The sequence below is a fragment of the Eretmochelys imbricata genome, chromosome 12 (genome assembly GCF_965152235.1).
Source record: "Eretmochelys imbricata isolate rEreImb1 chromosome 12, rEreImb1.hap1, whole genome shotgun sequence".
NCBI classification, from domain to species: Eukaryota; Metazoa; Chordata; order Testudines; family Cheloniidae; genus Eretmochelys; species Eretmochelys imbricata.
The window spans coordinates 5,882,827-5,901,803 of record NC_135583.1 but is presented as its reverse complement, the minus strand read 5'-3'; the positions used below and the strand labels follow the sequence as shown (position 1 = coordinate 5,901,803).

The window sequence follows — 18,977 nt, the reverse complement described above, 5'->3', positions numbered from 1 at the left end:
CTATATTGCCATTATCATTATCATTAATTGGCCATTATCTTTGAAAACTCGTGGCGAACGGGGGAAGTCCCGGATGACTGGAAAAAGGCTAATGTAGTGCCAATCTTTAAAAAAGGGAAGAAGGAGGATCCTGGGAACTACAGGCCAGTCAGCCTCACCTCAGTCCCTGGAAAAATCATGGAGCAGGTCCTCAAAGAATCAATCCTGAAGCACTTGCATGAGAGGAAAGTGATCAGGAACAGCCAGCATGGATTCACCAAGGGAAGGTCATGCCTGACTAATCTAATCGCCTTTTATGATGAGATTACTGGTTCTGTGGATGAAGGGAAAGCAGTGGATGTATTGTTTCTTGACTTTAGCAAAGCTTTTGACACGGACTCCCACAGTATTCTTGTCAGCAAGTTAAGGAAGTATGGGCTGGATGAATGCACTATAAGCTGGGTAGAAAACTGGCTAGATTGTCGGGCTCAACGGGTAGTGATCAATGGCTCCATGTCTAGTTGGCAGCCGGTGTCAAGTGGAGTGCCCCAGGGGTCGGTCCTGGGGCCGGTTTTGTTCAATATCTTCATAAATGATCTGGAGGATGGTGTAGATTGCACTCTCAGCAAATTTGCGGATGATACTAAACTGGGAGGAGTGGTAGATACGCTGGAGGGGCGGGATAGGATACAGAAGGACCTAGACAAATTGGAGGATTGGGCCAACAGAAATCTGATGAGGTTCAATAAAGATAAGTGCAGGGTCCTGCACTTAGGACGGAAGAATCCAATGCACCGCTACAGACTAGGGGCCGAATGGCTAGGCAGCAGTTCTGCGGAAAAGGACCTAGGGGTGACAGTGGATGAGAAGCTGGATATGAGTCAGCAGTGTGCCCTTGTTGCCAAGAAGGCCAATGGCATTTTGGGATGTATAAGTAGGGGCATAGCGAGCAGATCGAGGGACGTGATCGTTCCCCTCTATTCGACATTGGTGAGGCCTCATCTGGAGTACTGTGTCCAGTTTTGGGCCCCACACTACAAGAAGGATGTGGATAAATTGGAGAGAGTCCAGCGAAGGGCAACAAAAATGATTAGGGGTCTAGAACACATGACTTATGAGGAGAGGCTGAGGGAGCTGGGATTGTTTAGCCTGCAGAAGAGAAGAATGAGGGGGGATTTGATAGCTGCTTTCAACTACCTGAAAGGGGGTTCCAAAGAGGATGGCTCTAGACTGTTCTCAATGGTAGCAGATGACAGAACGAGGAGTAATGGTCTCAAGTTGCAGTGGGGGAGGTTTAGATTGGATATTAGGAAAAACTTTTTCACTATGAGGGTGGTGAAACACTGGAATGCGTTACCTAGGGAGGTGGTAGAATCTCCTTCCTTAGAGGTTTTTAAGGTCAGGCTTGACAAAGCCCTGGCTGGGATGATTTAACTGGGAATTGGTCCTGCTTCGAGCAGGGGGTTGGACTAGATGACCTTCAGGGGTCCCTTCCAACCCTGAAATTCTATGATTCTATGATTCTATGATTGCGGAGCAGTTCACGGGATGGTTGGTGGAACGGAGTGGCTGTCAGAGCGGAGCGATTTGTGGGATGGCTGGTGGAGCAGAGCAGAGCCCCACGCAGAGGTGGGGCAATTGGCTTCAGACCATGTAAGGTGCCCCTTAACCCCCCATTTCCACCCAGGTTGGGAGGTAAAACTCTGCAGATAAACTTTTGAACTCTGGGGCTGCACTGACCAGGGACAGAGACTTTTGGGTTGTTGGACTTTTGGGACTTTAGGTGACTTTTGGGTTGCTGGACTCAAGAACCAAAGGCCCAAATTTGCTTGGGGTGGGTTTTTGCTCATGGGTTCTGTTATGAATTCTGTTGGTGGTGTTTCCTTAACATAATGCCACATTGTTTCTCTCTGTTATTAAAAGGCTTTTGCTACATTCAGACTCTGTGCTTGCGAGAGGGGAAGTATTGCCTCTTAGAGGCGCCCGTGGGGGTGGTATATATTTGTCCCAGGTCACTGGGTGGGGGCTCGAGCCGGTTTTGCATTGTGTTATTGGAATGGAACCCCTAGATACTGAACCCGGCCTTTATTGCTGCCAACTCTGACGGGCAGAAGGGTTACAAAAGCGTGGAACCACTCGCTATGAAAACCACTGCTGGGGGGAGACTGGGTATAGACAGCTACGTGGAAAGTTATGATTCACAGCATGGCCCCAAACAGTGTGTTGCCTTTGGGAAACTCTGTCATAAATGTGGGGAAAATAATCATTTTGCAAAATGCTGCAGATCCCAAAAGCAGAAAAGTGAAGTGCGTTAAGCTGAAGACAGCCTGGTTGAGGACTTTTACACAGACGTGCTGGGATCTAGCAAGCCTGATGAGAGGGACTGGATACTGCCCATGACAGCGAATGAAACAATTATTCCACTGAAACTGGACACAGGAGCTCAGGTCACTATTCCGTCTGAACCGGATTATGAGAGACTGAAGATAAGACCAAACTGGGACCACCAAGCAAAGTAACTGGTTATTCTGGAACAAATAGACCAGTAAAGGAGAGGTGCACTGCTCGAATCAACCATGAAAACAAGCACGTACCGGCTCCTGTTCATTGTAGTGCCAAAGGAGGTGACATCAATTTTAGGCCTGGCTGCCTCTGAAAAACTCGATCTGGTAAAACAGGTGCTCTCCCTACAAGATCATACTGACCCCGGCTACAAGGCACTCTTTTGGGAAGATCACGATCTGTTCCAATGGTTGGATTGTTGCAGGGTGAACATACAGTCCGGATAAACAAGCAGGTCCCTCCAGGTATCCATCCATGTAGAAAGGTGCCATTTGCACTCCGAGATAAACTCAAGGCTGAGGTCACAAGGCTGAGAGCAATGCAAGTAATACAAAAAATGGAGGAGCCAGCAGAATGTGTGCGTTCCCTAGTCACTGTGGAGAAAAATAGCGGCCAGCTACACGTATGCTTAGATCGGCGAGACTCCAACAAGCGGTGGGGTGGGGGGAGAAGAACATTTCAAACTGCCAACCGGAGAAGAGATTATGGCAAATGCTAAATATTTCAGCACATTGGATGCCTCCTCAGGATTTTGGCAGCTAAAATTAACTGAAGAAAGATCAAAACTATGCATATTGAATACTCCATTTGGAAGATACAGATTCTTATGCCTACCCATCAGCATAGCTTCAGCACCAGAAGTGGACCACAAGACCATACATCTGATTCATGAACATATTAATGGTGTCAACACCTCAATGGATATCATCATCATCTGGGGCTCAAACAAGAGGAGCGTGATTGTAGACTTTGGGAAGTCTTGGCTCCCCCTAGAGCTGCAAACTTGAAATGAAATGGGTAGAAATGTCTTTTAGGAGTTACAGAACTGACATTGGTTGGAGAGATCATTTCCAATGAATGTGTAAAACCTGATAAGAGGAAGATTTCAGCCACTGAAACAATGCCACATTCCCAGTCAAAAAAAGATGTCCAACAATTCCTGGAAATGGTTAATTCACTTGGAAAATTCATAATCTATCTAGCTACATAAGCAGTGGCTTTGAGGAAACTCCCAGAAAATAAAAATGAACAATACTGGGGTGCAGAACAGGAGGAATCATGGGAAGGTTTGAAACAACTGATACAAGAACCAGTGTTGAAGTGCTACACACCAAGCAGGCCTATTAAAATTTCAGCAGATGCTTCACAATCTGGGTTAGGTGCACTGATTTTACAAAAATATGTTGGCAACCTATGGCATAAAGTAAATTCCCAGAGCTAACAAAAACCTGCAACAAATAAGAGGGGAAACGGAGAAAGATGAATCATTGGGGACCCTTAAAGAAGTGATCATTAAAGAGTGGCCTAAAGAAATAAGCAGTTCCTTCCAAGTATAAGAGACTATTGGAACTGAAGACATGTGCTTACTGTGATAGATGGGGTGATTTTCAAGGGCAGCAAGGTTGTAATTCCAGTGAGGCTCTGGAAAGAAATGCTACAGAAGATCCATGAGGGTCACTGAGAAGTGCAAACAATGAGCATGAGAGGTACTATGTTGACCTCAGATCAATCACATCACTACTGTAGTAGGAAACTGCTTTTCATGCTTCAAATACAAGCCATGCCATCAGGCAGAGCCACTGAGTCCTCATCCAGTTCCCCAGAGGCCTTAGGAGAAGTTAGGCACTGACCGATTTACCTGGCAAACAAAGGATTATTTAATAGTCAAAAATTATTATTCGCTGTATCCAGAAATTTGCACTGCACTGTAATAGCAGTAGTAAGTCAGCGATAGGTGGCATGAAGAGAATCTTCTCCAGACGTGGAATTCCAGGTGGAGTCTTTAGTGATAATGGCCTGCAATTTTCCAGGGCAGATTTTAGGCAATTTGCCCTAGATTGGGATTTTCATCACAAAACATCCAGTCCAAATTACCCCAATCGAATGGATTTGTGGAAAGGTCTCGACGGACAGTAGAGAACTTTATGACAGACTTTTGGCAGTGGGTGATTTGCATAAAGCATGACTGGTTTACGGAATGCACCCCTGCAGCACGGCTCTTCTCCAGCTCAGCTGGTAATGGGAAGGAGGCTCAGATCTAATTTATCAATCACTGATAACGTGCTGAAATCTCATGAGAATAAACCACACAGAAGATGAAAGGAAATCAGAAGAGAGAGCGGAAACATTATTTTGACCAAAGGGCCCACAATCTCCCACCTCTTAACCCAGGAAACAGGGCATGCCTGAGGAATCACACCTCTATTACGTGGGGCCAAAGGGACAGCTGCATCCAAGGTCTTCCGTAGACCAGACAGACCAAGGGGATGCATTTTGCCATAATGGAAGGGATCTAAGAGTAATCCCCAAAAGCTCCAAAGCATTGACAGGAGCTGCAGACTCTGGCATTTCCCAACCGCCTGGCCGTTTCTCATCAACGGACAGACGAGAAACTGGCAAGGTGCAAGAGAACTCAGCCTCTAATGGAAGGCTGATCCTTAGAAAGGGATCCTTAGTGAGAGGGTCCCTCATAAGGGCCAGTATTACGAATATAGGAATTGTGAGGCATGCTTGCGAAGCACGGGGGTCAAGAATGCAGTGTAGGTGCATGTGCAGTTCACCACAGACTCACTCATGGGTTTTTTAAATTCCTTTGTCATTCCCCGGCATGTGGTTTAATGAACACCCAGATCATTCCAGGCCTCCCTGGGATGAGTGGGAGAGATGTCCAGTTCAGTTACCATCCAACTCCGGCTGCCCTGCCACCAGCCCCACACGTTGCAAGAGGGGCAGACGTCCCCGGGGGACCCAGCTCACTTACCCATCAGCCCCGCTTGCTTCACGCCCCAGAGGGCCGCTCCGGTGGTGAAGGAATTCCACAGCGTGCCAATCACGGCGTAGGTCAGGATTGCCCCGAGATTGTCAAAGAACAGCCGGCTAGGCATGAAATAGCCCGAGTCCAGGACGATGGGGGGAAGGAGGAAGAGGAAGAACAGGCTGGGCTCCAGCTGGTACTCAGCTCTCTTAGCGATGGCCAGAACAATGCCCCCGAGGCCCAGCCCCAGCAGGATGAGGAGGCAGCTCTCCGGGACCACGGACGTCACCTTCCTGGACAGCTGGAACACTGCAGTGTAGACAGGGAACAGGGCATCACTGCGGGGCCTGCAGCCGGGCAGAAGGCCCCAAGCCCCAGCTTACAACGCTCTGGGAGTGTGCCACCATCCCCAATGCACTGATGCTGCAATAGGGCTTCCTCAAAGGACTACTTGGGGTCCCGGGGAATGAGGAAAGATCCCAGCCTGCCCCAGGGCCACGTACGCACGGCCCAGCCGGGCACCGGCGTCCCAGGACATCCCAGCCTGCCCCAGGGCCACGTACGCACGGCCCAGCCGGGCACCGGCGTCCCAGGACATCCCAGCCTGCCCCAGGGCCACGTATACACGGCCCAGCCGGGCACCGGCATCCCAGGACATCCCAGCCTGCCCCAGGGCCACGTACGCACGGCCCAGCCGGGCACCGGCGTCCCAGGACATCCCAGCCTGCCCCAGGGCCACGTACACATGGCCCAGCCGGGCACCGGCGTCCCAGGACATCCCAGCTGCCCCAGGGCCACGTACACACGGCCCAGCCGGGCACCGGCGTCCCAGGACATCCCAGCCTGCCCCAGGGCCACGTACGCACGGCCCAGCCGGACACCGGCGTCCCAGCACATCCCAGCCTGCCCCAGGGCCACGTACGCACAGCCCAGCCGGGCACCGGCGTCCCAGGACATCCCAGCCTGCCCCAGGGCCACGTACACACGGCCCAGCCGGACACCGGCGTCCCAGCACATCCCAGCCTGCCCCAGGGCCACGTACGCACAGCCCAGCCGGGCACCGGCGTCCCAGGACATCCCAGCCTGCCCCGTGGCCACGTACACACGGCCCAGCCGGGCACCGGCGTCCCAGGACATCCCAGCCTGCCCCAGGGCCATGTACACACGGCCCAGCCGGGCACTGGCGTCCCAGGACATCCCAGCCTGCCCCAGGGCCATGTACACACGGCCCAGCCGGGCACCGGCGTCCCAGGACATCCCGCCTGCCCCGTGGCCACGTACACATGGCCCAGCCACGCACCGGCGTCCCAGGACATCCCAGCTGCCCCAGGGCCACGTACACATGGCCCAGCCACGCACTGGCGTCCCAGGACATCCCAGCTGCCCCAGGGCCACATACACATGGCCCAGCCGGGCACCGGTGTCCCAGGACATCCCAGCTGCCCCAGGGCCACGTACACACGGCCCAGCCGGGCACCGGTGTCCCAGGACATGCCGCCTGCCCCAGGGCCCAGCTGCACACGGATGTCCTGGCTCTCTATACAGCTGGCTACAAGGCACTCCTAGTTCACGCTCTAAAGAAGCAGAGACGTTCAAGTCCCTCGGTTCTTTCAGGCCCTTGTCTGTCATGCTGAAAGTCAGTGGGGTGTTTATTATCCGACTTCTGGGTTCGATCAATTCCCGGTTAACACAGAGAAATTCATTTGCTGTTATTTTCTTCTAAATTGTCACCTTTGGTATTGTATAGAAACCGAAGAATCAATCGATCAGTCTTTCTCGTTTTCCTGCAGTCAGCCCCCGTTCACCCCAGTCCTGCAGCCCAGACACCTCCCTGAGGAACGGTCAGAGGGACTAACGCCCCCTTCGCTCTCCAAGCAGCATCAAGAGCCTTCCCTGCAGCGGCCTCAGCCAGCAGAGAGGACAGTGTCGGACCACTTGCTGCAGAACACACACCATCGAATCCCCAGACAGAGGCGCGCAGCTTTCCCGCATAGTGACTTATCTGCAAAAAGTGCAACATGCAGAAAGGTGCCAGCGTGGCACTGGATTGAGAGGGTTTTTTAAAGTGTTTTATTCCATTTAGGGTCTTGGAATGAATCTTAAATGGCTACCAAATGGGATTGTTGGGCAAACGGCTCATACTGCCACACCAATCCGTCAGCTGTGTGACAAAGGCAAAGAGCGTGCACACAGCAACACCGGGCAGGACAGAAGGGTCTCCTTGGCGTCTCCTTTCTAGCAGGCCCATCTGGGACCTGCCTACCCCTCTGCTGCTGTCAGACCCCAAACCCGGACTCCTGCAGCACATGACGCTGTTGCATGCTGCTGACCTTGTCTCACTCACCCTCTGCCACCCAAGACGGCCTCTCCAGGAAACAACAATGCAGCGCAGGGCCCTCCTGGCCAAAGTAGCGAAGACCAGTCATGATCTTCCCCAAGAAGCCCCCAAGCCAACAGGCACAGACAGTGACTTCTGCCCAGAGGATCGGTACCTGGCCTGATAGTAAGTGCACTAGAGGCCTCCTTTTGGGGCGCTACGGAGCCCATGTTGTTTGGGCGTTGGGAGCTTTTAGGCATTTTCTTTGAGCTTAAAAACAAGAAGGCCTGGAGCCGTGGCCACGTACGATCCCCTCCCTGGTCTGAGAGCACGTTACTGATCAACACTTGAAAACCTTTCAGCAGACTTTCACTGTTCGGCTCAGCGAGATGCCCAGCACTTCCCAGGCTTGGCATGATGCTGAGCAGAGATCACTGAGCTTTGTCCACAGCTCTAGGGTAGCTCCCAAAGCCTTTGAACTCCATGCCTTTGGTCTGTCTGCATCAGGCCCTGCTGGCCGCTCACAATGGCATGAGGATCCCTAGCTCCCAGCTCTGATCCTGGCTGGGCTCTGGAGAAGGGCTTGTAGCAGTCAGTAAACAGGATCAGTGAGTGAGCAGAGCCATCCTCAGTGAGCACAGGGAGCCAGCACAGGCCATCGGGACTCAGCCAGTCTCAGCTGCCTTGGGCCCTGCGGGTGAGATGGGATTTGCTGTCTCTGGCAGGGGCGTCTCTCTGGTAACATGGCACCTCCCTGCACACACACACACATGCTAACACAGTGGTCTCCCCATTACCAATCACTGCTGGGCAACCGTCTCCTGGCTGCAGGTTGATCACTGGTGCCACCCCAAAATGCAGGCACACAAGCCTGTGCCTACCCCCATGAGATCACGGGAACTCATGGAGAAACATGCTGCGGCATGGGAAACCAAATGTTCCCAGCACTGATTCAATCCCCGGCCCCCAGGCTGCATGACTTTCTCTCTCAGATGGGCACAGGGCACATGGCCTCTTTCCCCTCCCCAGGGACCCCTGCAGCTCCTGCTGGAACCCCAAGAATTTCCCTCCCCAACTTCTCCCTGCAGCTTTCATTAGAGGCCATAGTCTTCTTCACTGAATTAATCACAGCAAGAAACGCTTCAACAAAGACTCAGCTTACGCCCCAGACAGCACCCGGGGCCTTTCAGTGCGGTGGTGCCTGGGAAAGACACCTCTGAACTGGAAGTGCTGCCAAGGGGCTCAGCATCCAAGCTGGGTCCCAAGGGCATGCAGGCAGCTGCTAGTCACCAGACCTGATTCTGATTATCCATACAAACATCCAAGCTGCTTGAGAATCCGACTAAGCTTGTGACCTCGCTGACATCTTGTGGCAGTGAGTTCCACAGGTTGAATGTGTGTTATGTGAAAAGGTTACTTTCTTTCATCAGTTTTAAATACATTTCCTCTCGGTTTCATTGGGTGCCTCTTGTCCCCATGAGGGCTTTCTCTGGAGTCCCTGCAGGGCTCCGTCCTTTTCTCCCCTCATACCTTTTCTCTTGGGGGGGTCTCACCCCTTCATCCAGCTTCAGCTACCATGTCCATGCTGGTGGCACACACATCTACTTTTCCATTCGTGACCTATCTCCCCACAGAGGTCTCACCAGCAGCTGACTCCTCCCTCTCCCTCACCCCACACATCTAGGGCAGGTCAAGATCTTTACATTTCTTCCTCCACAATGTGTCTGAGAACCAACTCTCACCCCCACCCATGACAATCTGCCCCAAATGCAGGTGCTCAGATCCTCCTGGTTTGTCAACCTCACCCCATCCTCCTCTGAATGGTTTCCCCTACATCACCAAATCAACCATCAACTTCTCGTCCTCACCTTCAAGGCCCTGACTAACGCTGGCCCATCGCCTCCCCATCCCAATGCTGGGCGTGCCCCTGACACTGTCTCTCACACAGCTGGCATATCAGGCCATCACCCTCCCTGCACCTGCATTGCTCCCAGAAACCCTCCGCTGCGGCAACACCCACAAGGAGTGAGTCAGACATGTATTTATACCCAGAGAATGATGCTGTGTGCTGGCCTGGCTGAGGGGCCGCATGATCTCCCTGCGGTGTCTCCGGCCCTGCTCTCACTACCTCTCTGCACTGGGCCAGTGCCCCCTCAGGGCAGCACGTCTGAAATGCCCTTGGGTGCTTTTGGGGGTGTGGGGGTGACCTGCCCTCTGACTGTATTGTCAGGTCCTGGCACTGGGAAATACGAAGTGCTGTGAATGGTGAGCGAGAGTTAACGGGGCACTGACCTCGCCAGCGGATATTCTGCACACGGCTCTCCTCTCCCCGCTCAGGTAAACATGCCCGAAGCCCCACTCGCCTCGCTGGGTGCGGTGCCAGGACTTAGAACATACGACTGACCCTTCTGCGGGGCACCATGGAGCCGCCGACAGAGCCAGGAGGAAAAACTGACCCCAGCGTGAGGGCTTGAAGGCCCTTTCCTGCTGACTCCGAACGCCAGGTAGGCGACTCCACAGCAGTTCCATGGAGGGCTGCAGCTTGTTCCCCCACAGCAAGCACGACAGGAAGGCTGGCCATAGACATCTCAGAAAGAGGAACGCAAACCAAAGCAGTTGTGGAGGAAAGGGTGTGCCAGGCTGGTCACGCCCGGGCCTCTGGCTCAGTGAACACCCTGCAGCTGGGCCCTGGGAGCAGCCAATGACCGCAAATGCCTCAGGGAGAGGCACGAGGTGCATGTGGCCCAGTCCTGAAGTTACCAGCACAAGCTCTGAGAAGAGGAGGAAGGAGAAAGATGAAGGCCACAGCCAGCCCTTCCACTGAACACCCGCAGGATCAGTATCTAGCGCCCTTTGCACCCAGGGCACAAACCCCAGGCAAAGAGCCATATTCCAAAGGGGAACAATTCCTGCCTTTTCCATTTTTTTCATGTACACCCTCCTCCTTCAACCGCACTCGCGCCCCCAGCTCCCACGGCTGACAACGGCTAGCTGTTTGCATGGTGAGGAGTTGGGCCGGTCTGACAGTCCGCAGCGCAGTTTGAGAGCGGAGAGGGATTTCACTGCTGAGTCCGAATGCTCCTCCCGGCAGCAGTGGTCGTGCCCTGAGAGCAGCCCTCAGGCTAAGCCACAGCCCTACGAGTCTCACCAGGTGAAAGGGCCATTCTGAGCCCCGGCAGCCCCATGTCTGCAGGTCGCTTCCACTAGCTCCTTCACCCAGACGGGCCAAAGGGCCCCGTGTGCGTGTGCAGCCCCGGTAAGGCACCGTACTCAGCTCACTGCAGGAGACAGAATCCGCTTCCCACAGGAAGAGAACTCTGTGGCGCATCCCCGAGGAGCTTAGGGGTTCCATCCTCAGGCGGGGGATCAGAGCTGTGGGAAATCCAGCTCCTCCCGGCTCCCCCTGAAGACCTACACCCGTCCCCACCCCCAGTCCTCTCAGCAATGCCAGGAGTCCCATCCTGCCTGTGCATGAGGGAGCGGGAGGCGCTGCTGCTAACAGGACATGGCTTCCCCTCCCGGGGCAGACACTAATCTTAGCAGAGAGCTCTGCTCTGTTCAGGGTTCATTCCACGCCACCCCATGCTCCCCCGTCCCCTTTATCCTGGCGTCACGTTATGTGCCTCAGGCGGCGAATAGGGGGGACCGAGATGCATGGAAATGATGAAGTGAGATGTCCCAGATGATCCTGGCAAGCGACCCGCACCCCACGCCGCAGAGGAAGGTGAAACCCCAGGACACTGCCAATCTGACCCGGCGGAAATTCCTTCCCGACCCCAGTAGGGTGGTCAGCTAGACCCCGAGGTGGCAGCTGCGGAGCCAGGAGCCTAGAATGGGGCAGCACTTGCTCACGGTGGGGGCACTGGGGGTAAGGCGGCACAGCGGCTAAAGCCGCCTGGCACAGTCGGAATGGCTAAGGAAAGGGCAGGGGAACAAGGGGACAGTCTGAGCCGCTCTCGCCAGCAGCCGTCTGCTGATTTCTTGGAGGCGCCAGGGAGGGGGTGGGGCTGAGGAGGGCTGGGATGGAGGCGAGACCTGGGTGCCATGGACTAGCTCAGAGAGGGCATGGCCTGACCGGGGGGGCGTGAAAGAACGAGCAAAGACACTTGTGGGAGAGGTGAACAAATGGGCATCCGGGGCTAGTATTACTGGAGAGATCCCGGACCACGTGATAAGAGACAAAGGGGATAAGTAGAGAGGAGCAGAGATGGGCAGGGCCCACAAGAGGAGGATGAAAAGCTTGACCCTGAATCAGAGGCGGATTAAGGTCACCTGGGGCTCCCCGTGCCGGAACCATGGCCCTGCCCCACCCCTTCCCCCGTGGCCCCACCCCCGTTCCACCCCTTCCCCTGTGGCCCCGCCCCCGGTCCACCCCTTCCCCCCGTGGCCCCGCCCCCGCCCAGTTCCGCTCCTTTCTCTGCAGTCCTGCCCTCCACTTGCTCCTTTCAACCACCGCCCCCTGCCACTGCTGCAGCCCCGAGACCAAAGAAACTCTGTGCCCCCACCACGGCCCCGGGCTGTGGCAGGAAGGGAGAGCTCGTGCAGCCCAGGGGCTGTGGCAGGAGGCGAGAGCTCCTCCAGCCCAGGGGCCGTGGTAGGCGGATATTTTTCCGGGGGCCCCAAATTGGCCAGGGCCCCTGGGCACAGGCCCCATGGGCCCATGCGGTAATCCGCCACTGCCCTGATGAGGACTGGGGGCAGTGACCCGGTCAGATCAAGGGGCAAGCGCCTCAGGGAGGCATCAGGAAGGCTGCAGGGGAGGAGGCGGCAGAGGAGCGGTGCATCCTGGACACATCCGAGAGGCGCTGGCTCAGTCTCTCTAGCTGAGAATAGCTCAGAGCAGCCAGAGACCGAGAGCAAAGGCCGCCCACTCAACCAGGAGGTGCAGTTCCCGGGGGGGCTGCAGCAGCAATGTGACAGGTGGTGAGGGCACCAGCTATTTGGGGATCATGCTGGTTGGAACATGACCAAACCCACCGCCAGCCTTGTCTTGCGTTTTTGCCCCTTTCTCCCCCAAACTCATTTCTCCTGCCCCTGCTATGACCCTTGTCTCCATGACTGCCGTTCTCTCTCTCCTGCACACAGGGTACCCCGCCTTTGCTCCATTTCCTTCCCAGCCCTCTCTCCTTCCGGTCTCCTTCCCTTCCATCCCTGAGCCCCTCCTCCATTTCCCCAGGCCAGGGTCAGTGTCCCCAGAAGGTCCAGGCACTCCCTGGCACAAACCCAGCACTGGCTTGGCTCTGCGCCCCAGGCTGCCCACTGACATAGGGCACGGAGCAAATGTACTAGCCAAGTTCATGAGAGGATAATATGCCATTACTCACCTCCGGCAGGGACAAAGCACTAGCCACGGCCCAGCAGCTGGCACAGAGCACTCAGTGAGGGGACATGGATGAAACCAGACGCCAGGTGAGGCTCTCCCCAACTTCTAGAGCCCAGGGGCTTTGCAGTCACACAAGTCAGGACCAAAGGGAGCCACGGGCCAGGGCTAGAGCGGGTTGTCTCTGGACAGGGGGAGTTTAGTTGCAGTGCAGACACAAGCTCATCTAGACAAGCCCGGAGAAGACCACAGCAAGGCAAGAGAGTTGGAAAAGGCCAAGCAAAAAGCTACCAGCATAAAGTGGAAGAACGTGACTGTTTCCTGCAGCCAAGGGCACCCGCCCCTCTCTGCCCTGGGCTCATGGGGAATACATTTCGGCATCCGGCTCCCCAGAGGACAGCTCTGGCCAGGAGACAGCCCTTCCTTCTGTGGCTGCCCGTGACGGCCACACAGCGGTCGTGGGCTCTCCCTGGCACTAACTGGGGGCCTCACAGCAGCTTCCGCTAATGCAGACTGTGGTGCCCACTTCCTGAGTGGGGCTAGCTAGCAAGGGCACAGTAGGCCCGCACTCTGCACTGCCAGGGAGCTCCTGGGTGCCGGGTACTACAAAGCCCAAACATGTATGCTCACCATCCCATGGAGTAGCCTGCAGGAATCGAGTCTAGCTGTGGGGGCAGACCATACCCTCTTTTCGCTCTCCTCAGTGCGGGAGGAACTGGGTACCAGCTCCTCAAGCACGTGAATGGTTGTTGCCTTAACACACGCTGTGCACCATGTGGTTGGATACTCCCTCCACGAGTGCCACAAAAACACCCACAACCTGTACAAACCAATGCAGAAATGCAAACTCCTTTGTAGTCATGGTGCAGCGATCAGGGGAGGGCGGAGAGCTCTAATTTTACACACATAAAGCAGGAATCTGAGAATTAAGGTTCCCACAGCAACTGTAACTTGGCCACCCATGAATTAACTTCAGCGCCTAACCATCACAGACAGCATCCAAAATACCATGCAGCGAGGCTGATTTGCAGTTGCTATGAGAGCATTGCTGATATGAAACCACAGAAAAACCTCTGAAAAACTCCTACACCAAGGGAATAATAAGTGCCATCTTAATCAGCGACGTGCTCAAATGCCCGTGTGTGATTGCTTGGCCTTGCACAGAAAGCTGGCCTTCAGAGATGAAGGACAGGACAACCAGGAGAACGTTTATTCATTGTGAAAAACCCTTTGATTTTGTGCGACCTTGCCATAGAAATAATTGCAATCCTCCACTGTGGACAGACATGACAATTATGCATCACTCCCAGAAAACTTCGGACAAGGAGCTCCCGCAACTTAAAAGTCTCTGAATGGAGCACTGGCTTCAGCCTGAGCTCTGGCACTCCAACGAAGTGTTGGAACAGGATGAAAATTCTCCACTGGACACAAAGGTGGTTGTTCTGACAAGGATGACCCTTCTCCTCACAGATTTTGGTCTGTTCTTTTGCCTCTACAATTTTAAGCATCCCAGGAGCATGGCACTGAGAAGCAGTCTTGCTGGTCCCTGAAATTTCCCAAGTGGTCACCAGCGAGGAGCTAGCTTATAGACCAAGAAGTAATAAGACTTCCCCAGACAGGCAGGTTCCGTGGCTAGACGCCGGTATACAAGAGACTGCCTTTCAGCGTATTCTGGTGCTTGTGAAACGGACCTGCGGCTAGAGGAGCAGGGATCTGTGTGGGCTCTACCCACTGCAATAACTAACTGTTTGGGGAGAAGACTCTTGCTGTCAGTAGCACTCCAGCTAACACACACCAGGCAAGGGGGCCCCTTTACAGCGTCTCGAGTTGAGTACTTTTGAAAACAGGACTCTCCCTCTCCACCAGCCATGGTGGACGTTGAACCCTTGCGTAGCTAACTTGACACCATCAACTGGGGGGAACTCAGCAACAACTTCTGTCAGCTCAGAATCCCCCCACCCCAAGGGAAGAGCAGAAGAACTAGCTGGCTGTTTGCTCACACTTCTCACGCAGGGCCCCCCCTTAGCAGATTTAAGACCCAGACACGTGCCTGACAAACACGCAGCCAAGGGATCCAGTTCTCTCCCTGGTTAGCAGAGCTCCAATTCCGCGGGGCACGCGAGAGCCAGCAGCTGGGTAAGAGTGTTTGTCATGACTCCAGTACTGCCCTTCAGGGCCCTGCAGCCACTCCTCTTGAGCATCAGGAAGGCCTCCCTGCTAGCAGAGCTAAGAGCCACCACATGGATAACAATCGTATCCACCCTGCCGACAAGAGCTGCTAGCACAGGGGTCCCCAACACAGTGCCCGCCAGGGCATTTTTGTGCGCCCGCAGGACACCCCACCGCCGAAATGCCGCCGAGAAGCATTGCCGTTTCTCAGCAGTATTTCAGTGGCGGGGTGTCTGGCGTCCGCCAGTTTTCTGGGAATAGCAATATGCTATTCCCACAAGAAAGGTTGGGGACCACTCTGCTAGCACATGCAGGCAGCACCAACCCCCCTCCAGAGGCAGTTTCCCCCAACAGGGAGCACTAGCTGCTCCGATCCAAAGACACTCAGGCCCCTTCTAGCTTCTCTCCTCTCATTCTACCTCAATCACGTGGAAATAGGACTCAGACCAGGGACAGGGAAGACTCAGTGGAGCCTGGTGTCACAATTTCAGGGCAGCTACATCTGTATTCCCCATCTGGGGTCCCTTGAGGGCAGCCACTTAAGGTTTCCAGCCCCCAGCTGCTCCCTTTCTTGGGCAGAGACCCGCAGGGGTTTTAAGGCTGCACAGCTCCCTGCATTACACTGCGATATCCCCAGCAAGCCAGACTGCTCAAACAGACGTTTTGCTGTCTCTCGGAGCACTACAAGCAGCGTATTGCGAGCAATCACAAGTCACCGTGCAGCCCCTTCTCAGCAAACACATCTACTCTTAAGGTGAAAGCATTACAGAGAAACCACATACAAATAATAAATGACCCTACAAGCATGCTAAAAGCTTAGCAGACCCTGCAATCTTGTGGGGTCCTAGTAAATCAGGGCCTTCCAACCCTTCCCAAGAAGGATTGGGACCCCCTTGGACAGAAGGTCCTGTCCGGTTGCTGGATCAGAAGCAGGCCCTGAGTCAGTTTAAACTCGGGCTGTTGATCCAAAAGTCCGTTCTTTGTCTGTTTGCCTCTGGAGAATCCAGTCTGAAGCGGTATGTGAGCCCGTCCAGGAAGGTGGTACTTTTCGGGTGGGTTACAACCTGGCTGTCTTGCCTTAATCACCAGCCACCGGGTTTAGTCCCTGGAGGAGCTGAGCTAGCCCTGCCCCATGAAGCAGAACACAGTCACCCAGAAACCACTCATGTTACACAATGGACCCCAAAAACACGGCAAGGGGTCGCCCCATCTGTCACCCCTGTAAGGCGACTTCGCCGTCGATAAAGCAATAGCCTGACGAGCTTTTCCCTGGCTAAGTGCGTCTGAGCTCTGCTGGCTGAGGGCAGGTCTGGGCTCCACCGCTGCTGAAGAGAACAGAACCTACTGTCATTTCCCTGGTACCGCAAAAACAAAACCATGTCCTTACTCAGATCTGGGAGCAACTGACCTAGGAGCCCCACGCTCACCCTCCAGATGTGCCCCAGCACATTGTCACCCTGCCCAAGGGCCTGTATCACCAACCCCTGCCCCTCCCTTACCATGCCCAAGGGGTTGGGACCCCCAGCTCCTCCTCGCCCAGTGCAGCAAGCGCTTCCCCTCAACCAATTCCTCTGTATGTGCCGGGCTCACCTCTTGCCTGGATTATCATGATCTTCCTCTCTCGGGACACTGCTTCTCGCCTCCACCTCGCGCACTTTATGCAGAATGTGGCTATAAGAATCCCTGTCCTCTCCCGCCCTCCAGCCAGGTCAGCACTACAGCAGCTGGAAAGTTTCCACCAGAATATCTCTCCCCCGGAAAACACCCAGGCAATGATACATATGGATCAATGTCTAATTTTTTGACAAGAACTTATGAGAGGGTTTTAATTTGGTCATTTCAATATTTCTGATTCGGGACAAAAGGAAATTTCAGAATATCAGAACAGAAATTCTGAGCTTCAACCAGCTCTAGTCACCACCTTCTCGTGTCCCTCCATGACCTTGTCTCACTCTCACCGTCTTCATCCTTATGACTCTCTAGAATTTCTCTGCTGTGCCAAGGGCTCTAGTCCTCACCCAGGACTAGGCATGCGGTGCTCTCCCTTCCATGCCTGCCAGAGTACACAGGGGAAATGTCTTCCTAACCCTCGCCAAGCAGAGCCCGTTTTCTGGTGTGAGGCATCAAGGTTTATATCGCTCAAATATTTCTATCCTATCTCATGTCATTGTGGATGTTCATTAACCCTCTTTGAATAACACGATGTTCTTGGCGTCAATGACATCTTGTGGCAGTGAGTTCCACAGCTGGGAACTGTGTAAAAATGTTAACAGCTTTAATTTGGTGCCTTTGAATTTCATTGGGTGATTTGTTATAGGATGATGAGAAAGGATGAACAGGAGCACCTGAGAGACCTCCTCTAGGTTATCCATGCCTCTGCATATAGACCAGTCATAGACCCTTTTATTCATCTGTCACCTAAACTCTATTGCCCTAATCTATTTAATCTCCCTTCCAGCAGAAATCTTCATATGCCACTAATCACTAGAGCCCTGCAAATCTGCAGATATCTGCGGCCCATGTATGAGGATCGGATGCAGATACAGATTTTGTAACCGCCCTGGACTCTACCAATCACGTTTGCTGCCCTTCTCTGGGCCCCTCTAGTCGGCTGTACCCTTTCTGAGGCAAGGGGACCAGAACTGTTGGAGGTTACCACTTGTACTCGGGAGCACCCACAATGCGCTTGGCCCTGACAGGAGGACCCAGCCCTGGCCTGACCAGCTTGCAGTCTGAGCACACACCGAGCAAGGGGAGAGAGGACAGGGCACTGCCCGTATCGTGGCATTATGATCTAAGCCGGCTTATTCTCCAGCTCCTCCTTTTCCAATCCCACACCCCACTGTTACAGGAGAAAACCCCCCACTGGTCCTGCCCGCCCTCCCCCCATAATGGGCTTGCAACCCCCTGCCAGCTGCTGGTCACCCCCGGGTTGGAAGCCCAGCTCCATCCCCTCTTCATGCGTCCCCCTGTCGGCACCCTGCCCAGCGGCCAGCCCCAGAGGAGCTCAGCGCACGGTGTCCCCGGGGGGCCTGCCGAGCTGCGCCGGCTCTGGGCGGGGAGAGGCACCGGCAGTGCCGGGTGGGGGCCGACCCGCTCCGGGCTCCGCACCGGGCTCCCCCCGCAGCCGCCCGGTGCCCCCTTCCCCGGGACTCCTGGGTCCTTGCGCGGCCAGGCGCGGAGCCCGGGCTCTCCGGGGGGCGGCCCCGGGACGGGGCAGGGGGGTGGCCGGGGCGAGGCCGCAGGAGAGAAGCGGCCGGGATCGGGGGCAGGGCCCCGCACCCCGGGCCGGTCCCGGGCTGGATCCCGCGGGGACTCACCGATCTTGGCCAGGCTGGCCACCAGGATCCAGCCCGCCACCAGGCAGGGCGCCTGCACCTCCCGCCACTGCCAGCGGAGCAGCGGCGAGCCCGGGGCCGGCCCCGGCGAGCTCCCGGGGGCAGGGGCCAGCGCGGGGCCCGTGGGGGGCTGCATCGCGCCCGCTCCGCTCGCCGGGCTCCGCCGTCCCCGGCCCCGGGAGAGAGCGGGAGGGGACGTCACGGGCACGTCGGGCGGGACCGCCCCCAGCGCCCCCCCCCGGCTGCCGAACCCCCAGCTGCACCCCTCCCCCCCGCCCCAGCCCCTCAACCCCCCCCGCCCCCCCGGCTCCCGAACCCCCAGCTGCACCCCTCCCCCCCGCCCCAGCCCCTCAACCCCCCCCGCCCCCCCCGGCTCCCGAACCCCCCGCCCCAGCCCCTCAACCCCCCCTTCCCCCCCCGGCTCCCGAACCCCCAGCTGCACCCCTCCCCCCCGCCCCAGCCCCTCAACCCCCCCCGCCCCCGCGGCTCCCGAACCCCCAGCTGCACCCCTCCCCCCCGCCCCAGCCCCTCAACCCC

General features: G+C 55.6%; 1 protein-coding gene across 1 annotated transcript in view; it reads right to left on the bottom strand.

Annotated features, from left to right (window-relative positions):
- The window catches only part of SLC9A5 (solute carrier family 9 member A5), a 51,464-nt gene extending 32,888 nt beyond the window's left edge, over window positions 1–18,576 (bottom strand). The window contains exons 1-2 of the mRNA XM_077831076.1: window positions 18,423–18,576; window positions 5,303–5,605 (exon numbers count right to left, since the gene is read on the bottom strand). Coding sequence (XP_077687202.1) covers window positions 5,303–5,605; window positions 18,423–18,576 — 457 coding nt within the window. The remainder of the gene's footprint in view (window positions 1–5,302; window positions 5,606–18,422) is intronic.
- Window positions 18,577–18,977: the final 401 nt, after the last annotated feature.